Below are 23,682 nucleotides of genomic sequence, written 5' to 3' on the forward strand. Positions count from 1 at the left end.
AATTCGCGCAAGCGGGGTTTAGGTCGCCTACGGTAGAGTATTGATTGTTGGATTAGGCAGGGAACGTTGCCTCATACCTTCCGCTGTCGTCTTTTTGTTCACTATGAATCTGAAACTAAATACTATATTTCAAATTTTAGTATTTTTGTCAGGTAAGTAGTTATAAACTGTTCATTATCTTATAGTTCATAAAATACTACGGTATGATTTTCTAAACATTTTACAACGCTAAACGCCATTATTATGTCGATTCTAACCCTAACATTTAGTCATTTTTGAAGCAAAAATTGAGAGTTTACACACACATTAATTTCAACTTTTTCATCTTAAGCCCTCAATAAATTACTAAATAACTAATCAATGTGGTATTGGTTTAGTACTTAATAAGATGGTCAGAAACTGTAATTATGTAAATCATATATACATCTTTATTGCTTAACAAAGAGGATTTGAATTGAATTTGGTTCTATACAAAAATTCTTTTGCGTCCTTTGGTCTATGTAATAATGTTATTTGTAACTAATATTTTAGTAACTTGAGATTTGATGTATTTAATTCTTGAAACTGAGACAAAATGTAAATGATTTTTTAGCAGTTTTATTAATTGTGTAATCAGCAACCCATCATCATCATATTAAATTTGATTAACTTTTTTACATAGTGTATTCTGTATAATAATAGAGTTTGTACAACATTTTACATTTTTTGTATTTAATCTTTTTGATTTTTTCGTTTAACTTTGTGGTAAGTTACTGTAAATGAGTGAAAATTTAAAAACGTACGTTTTCAGGAAAAACACTTTGCAAATTTGTTTCCCCTTTTTTCAAAACTTTTATTATTTTTTTTGATTTCATTGACATTTGAAGTTTCATAAAATGTCCATGGTAACGCAATATCTTTGGTAGTTTTTTTTTTTAAAGAGCATCTTTAGTGGAAAAACACAAAATCCTGTCACGACCATAACAGACGTTTAAATGAATATTAAAAATAGTTAATATTATTTTTATAACTATGTTTTGCTATAAACTAATTTACTTTTATGACCATTATACATTAAAAAGGTCACTGAGCTTTTAGTATATTTGGTCTTTCTAGAAAAAAATAAAAAAACTCAAAAAAATTGAAAAAAAGCCAATAAAATCTTTTTAAGTTTGTATAACTCCGAAAAAACTTACCTGAGACCCGAAAAATCTTTATGTTTGCATAGAGGCGTGCTTCTTTTGTGTATAAAACATTGAAATATGACGATATTTTAATTTTTGAAATTTTTATAAACGTGATGGTCAGGGACAAGCGGTACGGTCGCGAGTTTTCTAAAAAAATCTAAATCTTTCTAAACAATCCTTTAATTATACTGTTAGTTATAATAAAAATATGTGTTTCAATTGAACTAAACTGTTCAAATTACAATTATATTAAAGTTATTGTCACGACCAAACACACTATAATCCATAAGGCTGGATAGGTCGTGAAAAAACCCGCGATGGTCGTGAAACTTTGGTCGTGAAATTACGTGTTATTTGGCTCTGTTCTGGCGGTAGCTCTGCACCTCATGTTCGAGGATACAAAGTGGACTTCTAGGTTAATCTAGCAACTGAAATATCTTATAAACAAAAATTAACACCATGTCTACTTCATCGAATGACTATGTACGGTCATGGACACACCAAAATTACAAAAAACACAACCTTACCTGTATTAATCTTGTAATTCCTCCTTTCAACTCGAAACGACCGGCACTACAATCCTGACGTACACCCCGAACTAGTCTCTAAAACCAACTGACTCCATCAACGCCAGGCTTGCCACTGTCGTGCTCCAAAGTTGAAAATTTTTCCCAAATGGTCGTGACGCCAAATCGAGGGACAGACTTATTATGTCATGGTAGTCAGTTTGCAGTGACAATAAAATTATAATATGCTCCTTTTTTGTAAGTTTAATAACCATTGATGACATAAAAATATGGCTTTATACATTTCGGCATGAATATTTAGTCTAAAAACAGCGTGAAAGTTGGAAAATGTACCCTAGGGACACGTCATGGTCGTGAATTTCGAGACTTTAAAAATACGAAAAAAATACCTAGAACCTATTTAAAACCAAATAAATGTGTGTAACATGTTGCCCCCATCCCAAAAAATATTAAAACACATAATAATAAACTACAAATCCAGTAGCTACGAAGTAAAAGGCCAGGGACATGAAAACGTACGTTTTTAAATTTTCACTCAAATATCTATTATCTACTTACAATCAGTCTCCTCAAGTCAAAAAATTCCAAGTGTGGAGACGTTTTGGAGGATTTAATGTAGGCCTATAGGAAATTATATTTGAGATAATGGGGAATTAAAAATAATAGTTCGAAGCTAAAAACAATTCAACTTGTCCCATAACTCCTATAACCGTCCATGATGTAAATGTAGAACATATTTTTTTTAGGAAGTGCCAGGTCCAATCATAATTTTGTAAAAATTGCATTTATTAACTTACCAACATTTAATATGCACACAAAGTATAACAATCTTTTAATGAAGTAAATACCTACCTTTATAAATTGATCATAACTTTATGTTGTAGGGACTCCCTTTGCCATAATATTATTACGATTGTGACAGGGTCACAAATTTAACAAGAAATAATTATCAGACTCCACTTTTCAAAGTAAAGTTCATTTAGATTTAAACTCCTGAAGTTATCTATTCATTGCAGGTCTTTTAGCAGCCTCATGGTCAGCCGCCACCGAGTCCATCAGGGCAGTAGAGTCTAAACCTTCTGCCACAGAGGCAACTGTTGTTACAGTACCACCTCCAAGTAAATCTGCCAAAGTAAGGAAAAATAACATTTAACAAAAATATAATTAGTTATAGAAGTACCTAGTAGCTTTGACTAGCCTAGTCCTTGTTTTAGAATTAGGAGAAATCATATGTCTCTCTATCTATAGCGTTGAGACTATGAATTGAAAACAGGAATGTTGGTTTTACAGTCCCATAGCAGTGTGGCACCACTATAATATATTATTATGAGTACTGTAATATACATTGCATTCTTGTACTCTAAAGGCTCACCTCTTATTTGCTTTGTTTGATCACAGGGAAGTATGGTACAGAGGAAAAACGTTTATGCTCTGTACAACCGTGCGCTTTCAGCTCTTGTAGGTTGTGCCAGAATTACCTACTTAAAAAAACAAAAAAGAGTCCAAGTGGCGAGCAATGTACGAAAATTCATATTGCTTATCCTCCACAGCGAGCATTGTAGTTACATGTGTGAGAGGGGGGGGGGGTGTTTGGACTTTGACTTTGGACACCAGCACTAGTGCTAGACACCACTTAATGACCAGACCATGGAGATGGAGTGTAGAGGTCTGAGGCTATCAAGATAAGAGCCTCAAGGAAATCTGCCAAAGCAACAATAAAGATTTGGATCAAAAGCAAAAGTTGATTCTGTAATGACTTTTAGCTTTGGATTTTGCAATTTCCTACAGTTTTGTATCATCAGTAATCAAGGGAATTTTCAACTTTACACATTCAGGATGAAAGAAGGTTGGTAGATGTTTTTAAACATCTGTGGCTGTTATTATTGTGATTGCCTCTGCAGCACTAAAATATCCATAAATAACATGACCATAGGTACAAAATAAAAGATTTGTATCTTCAACACTCAAGGTTCAGGATGCTACACAGGCTGTGGTCGGTAAAAAGCCGGTTTAGATCACAGTTTTTTTTTATTTATAGCAAATCAACTTTGAGAATATGTCTTATTGTGAAGGGTTAAGAGCAATAAAGTGACATAGCACAAAAAAGTATTTTTATAGATCGTGTAATACTCTGAATCCACAAAAGCAACTTTTTCGGACAAACTGGCATGATACAAATCTTTGTTGTTTAGCCTAACTAATTAAACATATGATATCTTGTATAGGTAACCTTAGAGGCTGGAGAACTCACAGAAGTTTCAACCAAGAAACCCCTTGAAAAGAAAGAAGCAATAAGCAAAACAACAAGTAAGTCAAATTGTATTTACTATAATCAAGTTGATGTGCGTTAAAAACATAATAGATCAAATTGGATATCTTGATTCAGTATCAGATACAATTTTACCTGTTTTAGCCTCTTGATATCCAATCCAACCACTCATATGTGTCCTGTAACAGTACTGCACCCTTGTACCCATATAATTTCTTGATCTCCTGGTAATATTTTTATTCCACAATACTTCCCAAACTATAGAGTCTGTTCACAAAATTTATTTAGTTTTATGATAGAAAGAATAGTTTGTTATAAAATATAACTTAAATTAACTTTTCTTCCCTAGCAACACGAGCACCGGAAGTAACCACAAAGACTTTGTATCGTCTCAACGCAGAGGGAGGCACAGCATGCATCCTGCTAAGGACCGACGCTCTCATAGAGTTCACGTACACCACAAGGCTAAAAGAGGAGATCGTAAGTTATCAGGATTTGCCAAACTCTAATTATCTTTTGGTTGTTGCTAAAAGCAAAGAATATGTAAGGGGGGTGTCCTTTAAGCCAGGTTTTCTTCAGGTTCTAGGTTTCTTATTTGACAGTTGCACATAGGATGACATGAAAGAAAAAGCAATGGACACACAATTAACTTATCATAAGAAAAGAGTTCCAGGTATTAGAAAGCACATACAAAATTTCACAACACAATAAACTTGATATTTTACCCCTATGAGGCTTCTTCAGAAGTAGAATATCAGTACCTATTCCTATTTAATTTCTTCTTCAACTCCTTTCTCCTGGAAGAAGCCCCTTTATAAAAGTTAGGTGCAAAATTTCAAGTTTATTGAGTTTTGTACTTTGTTGTGTGCTTTCTACTACCTGGAACTATTTGTATAGGTACTGTAATTAGTTAATTAGTTAGAAGAAAGGCAGTGGCGGATCCAGAGGGGGGGCGAGAGGGGCGACCGCCCCCCCCTCGGGCATACATATACATATATTTTTTACTGCATGTAATACAGTAGTGCATACAAATTGCGTAAAATAATTTGTCACACTAACTTTGGACAAAGAAATGGTAAAAAACTGTGATTTAGGAGACTTAGTTTACACACATTTTTCGGAGGGGTACCCCCGAACCGCCCCTGACTCCCTGGTTCGCCCCCCCTTGTGAATGCTCTAGATCCGCCACTGAAGAAAGGAGTGTGCATTTATTACTTCTTCCTTCCTGTCCTAAAAAGTGCTAACCCCTCCAAAGAACAAACTAATTGAAACATTTGGACATTTGGCATGTCACCTGAAGGATTTTCAGTTCTTTGAAAGCCTCTCTGCAGATGCTCTCTCTAGTATTGTGTGTAGGCCTAATTAAAAGCTGTGTCTTTTTTGTCAACATTAAATCAGTCCCAAAATCTAACTTTTGAATCTACTATAACAGCCTCCCATAGGTCTAGGAACAAAAATGTCTTCTAGAACCAGGAGGGATTGTTTTATTGTATTGTTACAGTTTGAAATGTTATTGAATTAAAACTACTATTCACTATTACATTCTAACTCTTGCGGAATAAAATATCACCATCAATCTTATTTCTTATTTAATTTTAATTCAATTCTGTAAGAAAAATAAGAGAATATGTTTTGTATTTATGTCCTCTGTTTCATTATTTCAAATTAATGAATTATTTGCCTGTATAGACAGCATCATTTATGTAAGGTGATCATTCATAAAGATCTGGAAATCTATGTATTAAAAATTATTGGTTTTTCTTTTCCGTGTTCGTTTGGCTCTTCTACCCGAACAATTTTCATAATTTTAGTCTTGATTTTGCCACCAAGTATCATCATTCAGTTATCTACCTATGGTACTGAATTACCCGACCAAAAAACAAAAATTTATTTTTTTTCAAATTCTTACTTGAATTAAAGATGTATATTTTACCTGTTATAATTACAATATCCTATATGTTTTGCTCTAAGAACCTCCAGTGTAATACCAGCTTTCATTTGAGCTATTGATTATTAAGATCGAACCTACCTAAAGCCACAGAAAACGTACTACTATACCCAGAATGCCAACCGCATGGTAAAAAGCATTAAGCGGTTTGAGAGAGCTTTGCCTGTCAATCCGTAGGCAGCGCCACCAGCGTTGCTATGCTATTGCAAACCGCTTAATGCTTTTTACCATGCGGTTGGCATTCTGGGTTATAGTAGTACGTTTTCTGTGCTAAAGCATGCTGCTGAATGAGGAATCAACAATAATTATAATTATTTTAGGACTTAACTGCAATCAATGGTACGTAGTTCTATTTTTATTTATGTTGTATTAAGTATGTTCTTTTAGTCATCTGATTTATTGGTGTTTAAATATCTTTTGTTGACAGATGATTTTTGTAAACAAGTTTTGGTAAACATTAGTTGAGTTGGAAATAGAGTTTGTTGAAACAAGATGTGTGTTTAATATTCTTGTATTAGAAATAGAACATGGTGGCAGCTTAGTGGATTTTTATCGAACTGAAAGTCTAAAACCACGCATAATGTCAAGTAAGGGCAGAAAAAAACTAAATACTCAGTATGAGGATAACGGTGAGGACGACACCCAAAGTGAACTCAACTACGTTTCAGAAAGGGACTCTAGAAAGACTAAAGATGAGTCACGAGGTTTTGCATTGGGACATACGAACCGAGAAAATGATGCAGCTATGTATACTCCTACTCCGATGGTCAATATCACGTTACCAACTCCAGAAACGTTCTCTTTTACTCCGAATGAGTGGCATTCCTGGAGGAATCGCTTTCAAAGGTACAGACGGGGTTGCGGTCTGGATAGCACTTCCGACGCTCGGCAAATCGATGTACTTTTGTTTGTAATGGGTAGTAGAAGTGAAGATATTTTCGATTCGTTTTCACCAAAACCTAATACTTATGACAAGGCTCTTAGGGCCTTTGATGAATACTTTGTGCCAAGACGGAATATAATTTATGAGAGATCAAAATTTTTGAGACACAAGCAAGGGAGTGATCCATCTGAAAAATTTATAACAGATTTGCATGGCCTTGCGAAAACGTGTGCATGGGGTGAACTAAATGATGAGATGATGCTTCTCGTCCTCATTATTGGTATGCAAGATGAGGGTCTGAGTGATAGACTCCAGCTGGAATCTCAATTGACTCTGGAGAAAGCAATTAATACCTTGCGCCAACATGAGGAGCTAGAACGCCAAAAACGTGAACTTGCCAATACTAATGTTTTTTTGGTAAATAAAACGTCAGTTCAAAACGGTAAACCGAATCGGACAGAAGGAGTTTGTGACCAGAAATACATCGAGGATGCAGAAAATACAAAGAAGTGCAGGAAATGTGGTTATGATTGGCACGGATCACTGGCCGAATGTCCTGCTAGGAAAGCCAAATGTGACAAATGTTCCGAGATTGGACATTTTTTTCGATGCTGTCCCTACCGCGAAAAGTGGATGAGAAAGAACAAAAACGTTGTTAAAGAAATCGAACAGCAAGTTTCAGACTGTGGAGATCTACAGGTTCCTGAGATTTTCATCGGGAATATAGAAAACAATGACAGAGCCTGGGCCCAGGAGGTAAAAGCAAGCTGTGGAAACCAAGTATTAGGGCTTATAAAATTTAAACTTGACACAGCCGCTGATGTAACCATGATTCCAGTAGGAGTTCTTGGTGATTTTATTAAGACTCTGCCTCTAGGAAAGTGCAAATCCCCTGTGTACAGTGCAAAGAAGAAAGAACGAATCAATATTTTGGGAACTTTAAGGCTGAAGCTTGAACATAAGGGTGTATCAATTTATGATCATGCGTATATTTCTGAGGAGATCACTGTTCCACTTCTTAGCAGACGTTCCTGTGAAGAGCTGAACCTGGTGAAGAGGATCTTTTCTGTAGATTCATCAGATATTGACTGGGTTACTGAGTACCCTAATTTATTTCAAGGATTGGGAAATATGAAAGGAGAGTACAAGATAGAAATGAAGGAGAATGCAGTTCCTTATGCTATATCTACCCCCAGGGTTGTACCAATACCTTTAAAAAGCAAGGTGAAAGAGCAGTTAGAGAATATGCTTGAAAAAGGAGTGATTGTCCCAGTTGAACACGCGACTGATTGGTGCGCACCAATGGTAGTTTGCGCAAAAAAGAGAGGTGGGGTTACGATCTGCGTGGACCTATCCAAACTCAACAACAGTGTGAAACGTCGGTTTTATCCTATTCCAAAGATTGAACTTTCATTGTCCCAGATCGCGGGAGCCAAGTACTTCAGCAAGATCGATGCGAATTCCGGTTTCTGGCAACTGAACCTTGCAGAGGAGTCTCAAGATTACACAACATTTATCACCCCTTTCGGGAGGTATAAATTCTGTAAGGTACCTTTTGGAATTACATCTGCTCATGAAGAGTTTCAGCGCCGTATGTCAAAAGCTTTAGAAGGGGCAAAGAACTGTTTAGTGCCTATTGATGACTGTTTGATATGGGGAAGAACGAAAGAGGAACACGACGAGTGTCTTAGAGCCGTTCTAGAGAGAGTGTAAGCTAATGGAATCACTTTGAATAAGCAGAAGTCTGAGTTCTGCAAGAAGACTGTGACATTTTTGGGGTTTGTGCTGTCTAAGGAAGGAATCAAGCCTGATCCAAGCAAGGTACAAGCAGTTGTGGACTTACCAGCCCCAAGTAATGCTGATGAAGTCCAGAGATTCATGGGCATGATCACTTTTCTGGCTAAATTTATTCCGAACTGCAGTGAGATTTTAGAGCCAATTACGAGCTTGTTAAAGACTAAAAACGATTTCTTTTGGGGACCAACTCAGGAAAAAGCTTTTGTCACAGTGAAACAGATTTTATCATCAGAGCCATGTTTAACTGTTTACGATCCGGAAAAGCCCTCGATTCTTTCTTGTGATGCTTCAAAAAAAGGTCTTGGTGCGGTTTTACTACAAGTTGAAGGAGAAAACAAGAAACCTGTGGCATATATATCTCGGACTCTAATGCCTGTTGAAGAAAACTACAGTAACATTGAGAGAGAAGCGCTTGCGTGCACTTGGGCAAGTGACCGTTTAAAATGTTTCCTGATGGGTAAAGTGTACACAATTGAGAGCGACCACAAACCGCTTGTCTCAATTTTCAAAAGACAAAATTTGGACGAGCTCTCACCGAGGCTACAGCGATTCCGAATGCGTATGATGAGATACGATTATCGCATGACCTGGACCCCAAGAAAAGACCTTGCCATAGCAGATCTGCTATCGAGATGTCCTATTCCGGCTAATGAAGATGGCGAATTGACAGAAGAAGTGGAAGCCTTCGTCCATGAAATCAGTATGATTAGAATAAACACTACAGATGAAAATGTGACAAAAGTACTCCACTCACAAATGAGGGATCCAATATGTGCACAACTCAAGCTAAAAATTTTAGACGAATGGCCTGGAAAATCAAGTTTACCTAATGAGATTCAAGAATACTTTAACGTGAAAGACGAGTTAAGTTGTATTGATGGGTTATTGCTTCGAGGAACTCGGATGATAATACCTCATGAACTACGAGCGGAAATGCTTGAGAGGCTTCACAGTGGACACTTGGGAATCACAAAAACAAGGAAACATGCTTTGGAAACCATGTGGTGGCCTGGAATTTCTCAAGAAATAGAAAGAAAAAGCAAATCGTGTCCAGTGTGTATTCAGAACTCAACTAATCACAGTGAACCATTGAATCCAGAACTTATGTTTGGAGGGAAAATAAGAGACAATCTTCCATCTACTTTGGTTGGAAATCCTGTGGAAAATAAAGACTTTTTTGAGAGGGAGAATAAGTACCAGTCGAAGTATAAGATGCAATTTGATAAACGACATGGAACGAGGGGTTTAAGTGAATTAGAAGAGGGAAGCATGGTATGGATCACAGATTTACGTAGACATGGTAAAGTAGTCAGGAAATTGAACGAACCACGTTCCTACCTTGTGGACATTGACAAGAAAACCATTCGACGAAACCAGAAGTTCTTAGTTCCTGCACCATACTACGGAGAAGATTGCATTCTTTCAAACTGTTCATCTACGGTCCTTAATTGTCCATCCAACTCAAGTGATCGTCCAGACGCTGGCACAGTTACCCATTACGGAAGGTCCATCAAGATACCGAGGTGGTACCGAGCTTCATGAAGATGTAGACATCTTGAGGCGGGATGTTGTATTAAGTATGTTCTTTTAGTCATCTGATTTATTGGTGTTTAAATATCTTTTGTTGACAGATGATTTTTGTAAACAAGTTTTGGTAAACATTAGTTGAGTTGGAAATAGAGTTTGTTGAAACAAGATGTGTGTTTAATATTCTTGTATTAGAAATAGAACAATTTAAGATATTTTATATGTCTTGGTCTTAAAATGCCCCTAAAAATAAATGCTTTCATTTGAGATACTGATCATTTGAATCAGTTCATTTCAAGATACCATGTTACTCAATCAAAAAATATATTTTATCACCATTATTGTGAATTTTGTTTTACCCGAGCAACGCCGGTAAAGATTAAATATTTTTAAATATTATATTTTGCAAGTAAAGATTTAAACAAATATCTACAACAACCAAAAAATCATATTGTGAAAACAAACATTTTCTAATTATCATAACTCTTTGAATAGGATGACCTAATGCATTGCGACTTATTAATGTAGTTTGGAAGGAGTTATTTATGTATTGTTTATGAGATGACTTAACTTATTTAATTTCCTCAGGTTAAAGACATTTATGTGCCTGAAACAGCGGAAACAGACGGCACATGTTTAGAAGACGAAGCACGACTGGAACTTAAGTGGCCTGATTTTAATCTAAAATGGTATTTTGAAAAGGTAAGTAGCATAGGGGATTGTTTTAGGGAAAATTAATACCTCATGTGTTTTATTATAGAAAGTAGTTTAGTTTTTTTATAACAGACTTACTCTTCAGAATCACTGCTATTTGCAGGTTGGTATATGGCTTAAAATGATGATATACTAGTGTACCTGTTGCTCAAATTCGAGCAATTGCTAAGAATTACAGGCGTTATTTTAAAACGAATAACAGTCATAATTTCTGATGACTTTAAAATATTCTACTCAAAGACTCAAAGATTATGAAAATACTCAAGATGTAGCCTACATAAGAGATCGATATAATCAACATTTAATGTAAATAGTGTTTCTACAAATAGCCTTACTCATAGCAGCATTAGGTTTCCAGACACATTATGTGTCCTAAAGCCTAACAGCAACAGCACGACTCCCTTCCCCATACCGCCCTGAGCGATAGGGATCATTGAGATTCGCTCTAACCTTTCCTCTCCCCTTCATGAGCAAGTTTTCATTCCTTTCCTTTCTTAGTTTTTGTTTGTTTATTTTTTTAAATGTTAACGCCTGTATGTATCCCTGGTTTTTCGTATTTCCCTAGCTACTTTTCTAAACGTCTCAATTGTTTCCTTGTCACTCATCATGTTTTATTTTCTCATCTCTAAACCTATCTTATCCAAGACTTATTCCTGTTCTCTCCTATTTGTCTCCTGAAGTGAACAATTTATAAATACGTGACTCGTGGTTTTTATTTCTCCACATCTACATACCTCCTCTTCCACCATGTGATATCTTCACAAAATCACCTTGAAATTTTCCATGTCCTGTGACAAACTGCGTTTCATAATGGCCCATCTCCCAATCTTGTTCCAGTCTCTTTCTGATGTTAGGTATACATACGAAAGTTTACCTTTAAAACGTTAACATAAAAAAATCCTCTGCTCCCAACGCATTTGCCACTCATCTAATATCTCCTCTCTTCTGTTTTCGATGTAGTATTACCCGCCTCCTTGTCTTCCAAAATCAACAGCTTGTGCAGCAATTATCCAACAGTCCTAAATTGAATGTTAAATCTTCAGACGGCTGGGGTGCTTGCTGTATTCGGCTATCAACGACAATAGTATTATTTGTATTTCGTTCTCGTCTACCAGTTAAAATTTGTCGACCTCCTCCTGTTGGCCGTCCTGGTCAACATCTTATAGTCTCCATTATGTGGAACTTTTTTTTTGGTTATGTTTTCATTTTGTGCAACATTTTTGTATAACCAGCTGTTTCAAATATTAGTGTCAATTTGAAAGTATTCATCTGTTCAAATGTAAACAAACATGTTCTCCCTAAGAATAACATGGGAACTTTGAAGGCCACTGGGGCAGAGCCCTGATGGAATTCCAAAGTTTTTTTGTTTGATGGCAAAACTACATGCCAAGACCTTTCTAACGACACCTTGGACATGGTGATCGGTAGCACCACCACTCCAAAACAATTATGACAAAAATATGCCTAGCGTATCTTATCTTATCTTATCTGACAGGGGCAGGTCGAGACCTTAAAGCACTTCATCCGAAATCGAATTATTGCGCACCCCAGATACTTAATTGCTTTCTTGTTGACCTACAAGTTGAGGCGCCCAATGAATGCCTGTAGCTTCCCAATTAGTTCATCCTCAGGAAGAAATCTACCTCTAGCCATATTTCCAAGAGTTATCGATCTAGCGTCAGAGAGCTCAATACAATCAAAGAGTAAGTGATCAGCTGTCTCTTCTGACCTATCACAATACCTACAGATCGGTTCACCATCATATAAGCCCATCCGTTGTAGATGTTTCCTGAATCTTCCATGACCAGTTATCAGTTCAACAATTAATTTAATTCTTCGTCTGTCTAGTCTCAAGAGGTCACAGGCAACCTTTTTGGAAGGCCTAAACAGAGTAAGCTTGCTGACCCTAAGAAGGGGAACATCGACCCAGCGTTTGCGATGCTTTTCCTTGGCCCATGACGCAATCGCAGAACATACACTGTTTCGTGAGATGCCACAGAAGGGTTGCGGGCCTAACAATGATGTCGCAGAGGCAGTATTTGCCAATCTGTCTGCAGCTTCATTTCCTTCAATGCCTGAGTGTCCTGGTACCCAGCAAAGCGTAAGGTCATTTCTCCTACCCAACTCAGACACAGAAGCAAGACAATCCCACACGAGCCTGGAGTTGAATTCGTAAGAGTTTAATGCTTTTAAGGTCGCTTGACTATCAGTAAAGATATTGATTGTTTTGTCTCTGATATCTTTGTTAAGATGTTCTTGAGCACAAACTAGAATGGCAGTGACCTCCGCTTGAAAGACAGTTGGGTACACCCCCATTGGAAGACAAATACCAGTGCCTCCATTCATCCAATGCACACCTGCTCCAGTGCCCCCATTTTTGATCTTAGAACCATCAGTATAGCATTCTAAGTCACCTGTGGGTATGGGTCCTTTTCCGCCAGACCAATCCTTCCTATCTGGTATTAGTACTTTGAAAGGCTTTCCAAAGGAGTATTTTTTGGACATGTGATCTGAAGGTAAGTCCAATTCATCATTATGTACCACCTGAACAATTTTAGAGTGCCCTTTATTGTTCCCTGAGGCTATCCATAAGTTTTCGCATCTAAGGCGTTGGGCTGTTTTACTTGCTACCACCTTAATATAAATGTCAATAGGTAGCATGTCAAGCAGACAGTCAAGTGCCGCTCCAGGACAGCTACTTACTGCCCCAGTTATCATAATAAGAGCAAGCCTCTGAACTCCTGCTAAAGCTTTGACAGCTATAGTTGATTCCATCTTTGGCCACCACACAAGCGAACCATATGTAAGGGCGGGTCGAACAACAGATACATACAGCCAGTGCATAAGTTTAGGCTGTAACCCCCATGTGCCACTTACCATCCGCCTGCATGCCATAAGGGACCATTTGCCACGCTCAATGACTTTTTGAAGGTGTGGTCCCCAGTGAAGTGATCTGTCCAAAATTACACCAAGATACTTCACCTGATTCTGCAGCTCTATTACAGTACCCTGCAGTCTTAGTGGGCCGATCCCGTCCAGTTTCCTCCTTCTTGTGAAGGGTACCATTACAACTTTCCTGGGATTTATAGAGAGCCCAACATCCTGGCACCAACGGTCCACTACCCTTAAAGCTCTATTCATAAGGTCAGTTATGGTTCCGTGGAACTTTCCAACCACAAGGATTGCAACATCATCAGCATAACCTAAGGCGAAAACCCCACTTTCGTTGAGGGTCCTTATAAGGTCGTCTGCTACCAAATTCCAAAGTAGAGGAGAAAGAACCCCCCCTGAGGACATCCTCGAGTAGTTCTTGCCTCGATCGTATCATTGTGGAGTGAGAGCCTAACCTTCCTACTGAGAAGCAAGGATTCAATCCATCTACATATTATACCGTGAAAACCTCTTGCTCTCACCGCATTAAGAATCGCTGGAGTACCAGTATTGTCAAAAGCACCTTGAATATCGAGAAAGGCACCCAGGGCCACTTCACTGCTCTCTAGAGCTTTCTCAAACTTGCTTACAAGTTGGTGCAACGCAATCTCGCATGATCTTCCTGAGACATACGCATGCTGATTAATATGTAAAGGATGTGTCCTAAGAGCTGTATCCATCATATATCTTGAGACCAACTTCTCTAGGATCTTAAGAAAGAAAGAAGATAGAGAAATGGGTCTGAATGACTTAGGGTCAGTGTAACTATCCCTTCCTGGTTTAGGAATAAATGCGATACGCGAATTACACCACCCTAAGGGAATGTGTCCTAACGCTAAGCTGGCTCTGAAAAGTTTACAGAGTGGGTGTATAATTGTATCAAGACCCTCCTGCAAACAAACAGGTCTTACCTCATCAGGACCCGGCGATTTGAAGGGTCGTAATAAGCCAACAGCCCATCTTACCTTGCTGAAGGTGACTATGCGGCAAGCAGTGCTCCACATAGAATGAGTGGCACGACGGCCCAGGTTAGGCCGCTCTGGACTCACCTCCTCCTGCTGCACTTCAGAAACAATACAACCAGGGAAATGAGTTTTTACCATAACCTTTAGTATTTCGGTAGGTTCAAAAGCCATTACACCATCCGGTCCCTCAACGGCACCCAAAGTAACATGCCTGTCTCTAACAAGTACCTTATGTATTCTAGAAGTATCCTTGATACTCTCTAAATTTCCACAAAAATTTTTCCATGAGAGCCTTTTGGCCTTACGTACTGCATGGTTATATTCTGTGAGAGTTGTATGGTATGTATCCCAATTATTGGTTATCTTTGCTCGCCTAAATTGGGCCCTTACTCTCTTCCTAAGAGAGGCAAGTTCAGGACCCCACCAACTAGCCCTGTTGCTCTTTCCCTTGCTCAAAGGACAATTATCCTCAAAGGATGTAACTATGCACCTAGTTAGACGATCTGCCGCCTCGTCAAGCGCATCAACTGTGTTAATAGGAGATGTGTTCAGGTTCGAGGCAATTCTGCCCCGAAGATCAGCTCTGAAGGATGCCCAGTCGGTTTTAACTGGGCTCCTGAATAAGCGAACCTCGCCGCAGAAATTCCCCAACCCGAAGACAATGTGCCTATGATCAGACAGGGATGGCTCAAGGGACACTGACCAGTCAATAATCCTGTCAGCCATACCCGCCGAACACAGGGTAAGATCAATTACTGATTGGCCTATCCTGCTTAAAAAAGTTGGTTCTGAGCCTACATTTGCAACAAGTAGGCCGCAAGAAGCTATGTATTCTAGAAGTGACCTACCTCGGTTGTTAGTGTCCCTGCATCCCCAGGCCGTATTATGGGCATTGGAGTCGCAGCCTATCACGAGTTCAGATCCAGACTCGTGTGCGAGGTCGACCAATCTTCTGACCTCGGCCGATGGGAGCAGTCCATCGTCGCCCTGTGGCATGTAAACAGAGGCCAGCAGCAGATTTATGTTGGATTTAGTACATACAGTCTTAATTACTGTTACGTCCCTCGAACAAAGCTCTAGAACTGGATTACATTTTAGCCCCTCTTTAACCCAAATGCAAGTTCTAGGGTGTGGTACAGATGCAGAGAAGATGCTACCCTTTATAGTTCCCATCCCCGCAATTCTAAAATTATTGATCCAGGGTTCTTGAATCAAGGCATAATCTAAGGACTGCTTAACCGTGCTCAGACAGAACACAGCCGTGGCAGCCTTACTGTGTTGTAGGTTCGCTTGAAGGACCTGAGTCATCAGAGGGAGCACCAGAGATAACTCTGAGCTGTATTTTCCCCAGACCCAGATAGATAATCCAGCCACGATCTTTCAGAACCTGCGCATTCATTTCATCAATAGCAAGAACAAGAATCTGATGATCATCCTTCCTCTTCCCACCAATGACGCGCCAGTCCTTTGTCGTGACACCAGGATTTTGTCGCTCAATCTGAACAAACACTTTAGAGGCTTCGACCTTGGCCAAGCGCCTGTCAGTGCGTAGGAGCACTTTGGTCGTGCGCAACAGATCCTTATAGTCTGCTACAATGACCTCCATACTCCCCTCACTTCCCAGCGCCAGCTTCGGTGCCACCCTCTTTAGCCAGTCAGTTGTTTCAGAATTACCACAAGTTACGACAAGAGCACCCTTCTCATGGTAAATTTTTTCAAACTGATGAGGAATGTTGGCGCCGTCATCACCAAACACCAACTCCATCAGTTTGTCCTGCAACAAATCACATTCCTCAACAGAGAATCTCGCATCGGGATAGGCCGCTGGAGCTACTGCCAACTTGTGACCCACAAGCTGATCTCTGTAGCTGGCCTTTCCTGCAACGAGTCCATCTGCTGATTGATTAGAGTTTTTATTTCTCTTAGAAGGAGGATTTTGAGACGACCCAGGGTTACTATCGGATCCGGTTCTACGCATCGGTGATACGCCTGAACCTTCCCCAGGAGAACTCAAGGACTCTCGCTTCCTCTTTCTCCACTGTCTGTTAGGAGATGCCTAGCGTATTAAATATATAGATAATACATACAAACGATTGATTGTATTTACAAGAATGTAAATACAAGACTAGCTTCTTTTACGGAGTCATGCTGTGCTCGATTTGTTGCCTCTTCTTTTCTGAGACTATAGAACTGAAAAGATTGAAATGTTTTTTACTACCGTATTAAATAGTTGTTGTTTTCTAATTTAAATATTACTAACAGATTTGGATATGTTTCAGACCCCTGGAGGAGAGAGATGGTTTGTCGACAAAATAGAATTGTGGTTTGACGCTGGAAGCTCTCGACTGGAACACATTAAAAATCCAGGTAAAACTTTTGATTTGATGTTCCAACCATGTCTTTTGACTTTGACCACCAACAATTTTCGTCCTAATCCATTAAGTATTATAATACAAGCAATCACATCACATCTAGGTCTTCGGGTGATGACCACATCATTAAAAGATAAGTTGAATAAGTTCGCCCCGAAGATGGATATAGCAGTTACACATCCAAAATGTCAGCCTCTAGTTTCACTCTTTTAACAACGTAGTCACCACCCGAAGACCTAGATTTGATGATCTACTGTAACAGTGGAAGTCTATCATCTACAAGCAATATTGTTTAATGAATTTGCTTTATTTCCCTCATCTAAATATATAAAAGGCAAAGCCCTCACTGACTCACTGACTGACTCACTCACTCATCACTAATTCTCCCACTTCCCATTAACCTAGGAGGCTGAAAATCGGTATACCGATTCTTTGGGCATTAAATAAGAAAACTAAGTAGTTTTTATTCTGATCGGGCTTTCGGGCTCCGCCCCAGTGGCTCTGGAGTTTCCCATGTTAACCTTATGAATTTTCATATTTAAAAGGAATTAAAGAATCTTAACAGCTGTTTCAATTAAACATGTTGGTTCTGTTCTATGATTTTCAATAGCATTGGCAAGTTAGCGTAGCGAACGAGCTAATCTGAAGGCAAGTGAGCGCAGCGAACGAGCTCCAACCTAAAAGTGAGTGAGCGTAGCGAACAAACTTCAACCAGGACGTGATTGAGCCATGCGAATACTTATGAAGTTAAACGGGGCAAAGCCCGGGGGTACAGCTAGTTATATTCTAAAAATAAATCACTTTAATTTAATGAAAAGCTAATGTTGTTTGTTTCACCTTTGCAGATCAGAAGCTGACACTGTCCACCCCCAAGAGTCACAGCGCGTTGTTGTACGTGACTCCGGTGGGTCAGGCCTACACCTGTCTGAGAGAACTAGAGGTCAAGCTGACCAATCCCCGTAGCGACATTAAGGCCACAGTGCTGCTACGAGAGCTGGAAGTACAACCCTTTATATTTAAAAACAGCAACTTTGGTCCAGGTTTGTGCGCAAAATCATGGTAAAACCTAGTTAATCTGAGGGTTAAATCTGCAATAAAGTGGGTTTTACAAAATATATCCTGTGACTGGGTGGTACTATTATAGTACGTACGAAAACTGTTCAGAAACCTTTCCGCCTTACGCTAATTGCACACTTTCTAGTATAGACGCCTTTGTCTACTCAATGACAGTCTAGCCGTCACAGCACATGTATCATTGGGCTGCCCATTGTCACAATATTAAAGTTTTAAAATGTGCTGCAATTAAAAACCTATTTGTTTCGAGTGATATCTATATTATGGTTTTTGTTGGACATTTTGTTCAAAACTGATAGAATTTTATCGCCAAGAGTGTGAGGTGTTCCAAAATTGTGCATTCAGCTTCAAAATGGCCAAACTATAAAGTAGATGTCCCAAATTTTTTTTTTTTTGTATTACAATGCCCGACCTTAAACAAAAAAGATCTCCTTTATTCATTCAAATGAGAGATTCTCCGTTAACTACCCTCTACATTCTAGACCTTGCTCTGAGTGACTTTTACTTCATTCCAAATCAAGACTTGGTCGGTGTCAGCACAGCACTTTGGTCATGACTAAGAACTACAATAGCGTGTCACCGAGTGGCTGAGCTAGCAGGCGGGGCGGTATTCTAAGACAAAGGAATTTCAAAGCTCACCCATTATTAGTGTCTCAATTTCTGTGGTAACAGGAAAAGTAGTTTCTTATTGCCATTTTAAATGTATGCGAGGGGAACCGTCCTATGTGGACAAAATGCAATGTGAAAAGCAACAACAACCTTTTAAAATAAATTTTAAGGTATTGACTGGAGTTAAGTCATCATTTTTTCATAATTTACAGATTTAATCGCCTGCTTATCAGTTTAGTATTCAATTTATTTTCAAATTCAGAACATTGTTTTCAACCTAATCCAGAGATAAATTAGCATGTGCCGCTTTTCCAGAATACCATTGCCCGGCACCAGGACAAAGCACGTACCGCAGTGAGACGGCACCTCTTATCGTTGGCAGCATCTTAGCCGCCGCCTGCCTCGCTACCATTACCGGCTACAGCGTCTTCCGCTACTTCAAGATCAAGAAAGTCCAATATGACACCATGGAGTAATCAACTCGGTGCTGCTTTCATCATTACTCTAAGCCATCTCACTTTCTCCTATTGGTAACTAATTCATTGTTTTAGCGATAGTCAAACACCACTAGATATTTGTTTTCAATATTTACAAGTTTTATCAAAATAAGATTTTGAACTAAAATTGTGTACAGTATTTTTAATGGATGGAAAACATGGATGTTTCATGGTTGCGATTTTAAGTCTATTACTTTTCTATTGCTAGGTGGAGTTAACAAAAGATTGTTCTTCAATTTTGTAAATTTTCATTCATTGGTATAACAACTTATTTAACCTATTATACTGCACTGGTAGTTAATGTTTTACTTATTTATTTATTGTTTTTATTAATGATTGTTTCAACCAAATTCGCAACATTATTTTCAAGCACAAGCAAAATATTAATTTCATTTATAAATACAGTCAAACCTCTATAAGATGAATTTCAAGAGGTAGGGGAAAAATTTGTACTATCGAGGTACTGTATTCTTATCCTTATATATAAGAATAAAGCTATTGTTGAATCACTCCTAGACTACCCTGGGTGGATAGTGATTATATTGTTACCAACTAAACAAATTATTTGTTTGCAGCCATTGATAAATAAAATAACAGTTTTTGTGAAATTGTGCCTTTATTCACATGGTTTACAAAAAAAATTACTATAGGGTGTTTTTTTTTTTTTAATTATATATTACAACCCTCTCTAGTCAGATTTTCAATCTGTAACTTACTACTGTTGACTACTTATTAACTCTTATCCTATAATTATTATTTTTTTTTTATTATTGTAGTAGGCTACCAGTCTGTGTTGAGTTGTTTTATGTTTTTCTAAAGGACAGTGTAATATTTTTATACTAACTCAATCCTCATTTGAAAAAATAGTACAGTGGAACCTCGATAACAAGACTTTCATGGGGATTATTAAATAAGACTTGTTATCAAGGTTTGAAATAACATGTGATTCTAGAGGATTTGAAAATGACACTTGGACTTGTTATTGAGGTTCCACTGTATTACCATTGACTATTGGATACTGAAGTAGACATCCCATATACAGGGTGTCCATAAAAAACGTTTCAGGACTTTGGGAAATGAATCCTCATACTAAAAGGAAGAAAAGAGTTTATGTGAAGGTATGTCCGAAAAATCATACCCAGTTATCTGCCACTTAGTTTTTATACAACATTTTTTTTCTGTGAAGTTTTTCATTCGATGATTATGAAATTTGGTAACCATGTTAACATACAAAAGACCTATTATAAAAAAATATATAAAGTTGTTCCGGTTGTAAATTTCAAAATGGCGGCCGTTTGAATTTTTTTAACTCAAAAACTGCTAATTCTATGAAAAAATGCCAAGAATACTTTTTTTTTAGCATTTGTTATTCCCTATCATACGATAGCAAGATCAAAAAAATCGGACAAAAGATAACTGTCAATGCTGAAATATAACGGTTTTTGTGTTAAAATAAGGCAAAATTAGTCGGGGAACCCTTAATTTTACCTGGTCTTACAGCTAAAAAACGTCCTATTTGAGTTATTTGTCGTTCGATATTTTTGATCTTGGTTTCGTCTGATAGGGAATAGCAAATGCTAAAAAAAGTATTCTTGAAGTTTTTTCATAGTATTAGCCGTTTTTGATTTATTTAAGTTATAAAAGTTCAAACGGCCGCCATTTTGAAATTTACAATTGGAACAACTTTATTATTTTTCCATAATAGGTCTTGTGTATGTTAACATGGTTATCAAATTTCATAATCATTGAATGAAAAACTTCACAGATAAAAATATGTTTGTATAAAAAACAAAATGGCGGATAACTGGGTAAATATGCATTTTCGGACATACACATACACTTTTTTCTTCCTTTTGGTATGAGGATTCATTTCCCAAAGTCTTGAAACGTTTTTTATGGACTGCTGTTTTATATGGACCAGCTGTAGCCAATATTTATAGGTACCTATCACTGAAGGACACTACTACTCCCATTTACTAGAAGGATCCTGATGTAGTCCACATTTTGTTATTGAATGAAAACAAGTTAATTGTTTCTCAATTTAATGATTTACTGTACTTGAAAAATAACAAAGTGTGTGCTGTACTTTAGAGTATTTCCTTTCAAAAGTATATTTCTAGTGATAATATCTAAATAGAATTTAAACTCACATAATTATTTTAAATATTATAATTTAGCAAACAAAAACTTATAAGTTTATTGCCTAATCAGTTTTTTAGTTAGCCTATTAATAATAATTAATTGTTGTGGTTATGAAATAATAGTATTACAATATAAAATCTCTAATTATGGCAGACAAATTTACAGTATTTGAGTTGTTAATGTTAGCTGAGTATATTTACGAATAATTTTTATATTTTTAATGTTCGACAAAACTTTCACAGCATGTGAAAGTTTTTAAACAAGAATTGTTGTTTTGAAGTGACACATCATGTTGTATAATTAGTTTTAAGAAAAAGCTAGGACTTAAACAAATTTAGCAATCGGCCCAAGTACTACTAAGGAGGCACTAGCTTCTATTTTGACACTATAATTCTCACAAAATTCATAACAAGCATATCTTGCAAACTAAACCTTAAGGATCAGCCTTACTTTTTTTTATCTTTTGAAGTAACATCCAATTTAATTATCCTAATAAAGAATAATTCCATAAATCATTTTATTCTGCTAATGCTTCAAAATTGCAACTTTGCTTAAGTCCTACAAAAGAAATGTACATATAATTTAAGTATAATTAATTGTTATTGTTGTCTAAGCACTATTGCATTAATTGCTGTTTTACTATTTACAGTACCACTTTCTCCATTATTATAATGTCAATAGGTGTACTTAATCAAACAAACCGATTAATAATGTATTCAGATTAATGTTACTGATTTCATACATTTTCTGTATTTATTTTGACCCCTCTCACTTTTTACTCTATTTAAATAGTAAATCTAAAAAAAAAACTACTCCAACTTATTATTGTTTTACGCAGGCAAGGAAAGATAGACAATTACTCCAAATTTCAAAGGTTGAAGTTTACTTTAAAACATTCTCTGATGTATAAATATGAAAATAAAAACAAAGGAGATAATTTGTATGACCTGTTTATTGTTGTTTGTTCTGTATAAAAGAGAATTTTAAATAATATTAAGTATATATCTTGCTTTATGATTATTTTATTGTTAGTGTTAGTATCAGTCTGTAAGGGGCTAATGCTTTGGTAGCTAGTCGAGCATTTATAGAGCTCAAAAATTAAATTTATGCATCGTACAAATCTTTACTGCCGGGTAAAGTATTTAATTTAAAATAAATTGAACAAATTTATTTACTAGTGCTATATACTGATAATTTTGTTTCTGTAGTTTCCAAGCAATTATAGATATTATTTTTAAATACTTATACAATTAGTTTTAGGATAAATAAATACAATTAATTGGGAAATTCTTAATCAAGTGCATGAAAGTAATAATCAACTCAATTTGAATTTTTTAACACGAATGTTTTAAGTTTTAACAAAGATATAAACAAATATCAGATCAAGTTCATTAGATTAAGTATTTTTTTGATACAATGTAACTTATAATTGGTTCTGATGTTTATGATACTCCCAAGAAAATGTATATAAATTACCTAAGTTTTTCCCGTTCACTTTATTTTTCTGTAAAGTTTATACAGTAAAACCTCAATATTTATCAAATCCATAGATATGGCTGAAATATTTCATATTTCCTTGTTCAAAATGCACTGTTCCTTGATCTATTGCAAGTTTAAACAAAACCGTCTTTTTTATTTTTTAGCTTGGAACTGATTCAAACATTTACTTCAGGCTATATTTAGAGGTTTGGATGCATTATCACTTAGATAGAATCCATTGGTGTTTGGCAGGGTTTGAACCTAGAATCTTTGGAACAGAAGTCGCACGCTCAACCACTAGATCAGCTTGCTCCCATATAATAGTTCTCATTGGCATAATAAATCGCCATAAAACTGATCATCCAACGTTTTTTATAAAACGCATAAATACTTTAAACAATTAATGTAACATGTTTTAGTATGTTTAGGAAACATTTCTTTAATTGGAATTTAAGTACCCTGACTAAACTATGTAATGTTAACATTCAGCCTATTGAGGTTCTACTGTACCTAAAATGTTGCATCATGCTGTCTTTTGTTTATAGAAGCTAGTTTTGAAAGAATGTGTAAATATGAATCTTAGAGACTAGGATATTGATGTAAGCGTGACAGTGACATCGTAGCTTCGTACCTAGTCAATTCTTAGCATTATTGGGTGTGCTATAAAGATCGTTAAGTGATTTGTATTATTCAATCGTCTTCCATGTTATTTATTCGTTTATGTCAACTGAGTTTAAAAAGATTATAAAAGTGCTAATATATTAAATAATTGATTAGTGTTA

General features: G+C 36.8%; 1 protein-coding gene across 1 annotated transcript; it reads left to right on the forward strand.

The window, feature by feature from the left end:
- Positions 1-62: 62 nt before the first annotated feature.
- On the forward strand, positions 63-23,682 carry LOC128999629 (lysosome-associated membrane glycoprotein 5-like). The gene is made up of 8 exons (XM_054426225.1): positions 63-152; positions 2,710-2,825; positions 3,919-4,000; positions 4,312-4,442; positions 10,706-10,819; positions 17,007-17,094; positions 17,945-18,139; positions 19,098-23,682. Exons 1-8 carry the CDS (start codon positions 104-106, stop codon positions 19,256-19,258), a joined length of 936 nt encoding a protein of 311 aa, XP_054282200.1. The 5' UTR covers positions 63-103; the 3' UTR covers positions 19,259-23,682.

Source organism: Macrosteles quadrilineatus, unplaced genomic scaffold (genome assembly GCF_028750875.1).
Source record: "Macrosteles quadrilineatus isolate MER2022 unplaced genomic scaffold, UCM_ALF_1.0 Scaffold_8__2_contigs__length_117827958, whole genome shotgun sequence".
NCBI lineage: Eukaryota > Metazoa > Arthropoda > Insecta > Hemiptera > Cicadellidae > Macrosteles > Macrosteles quadrilineatus.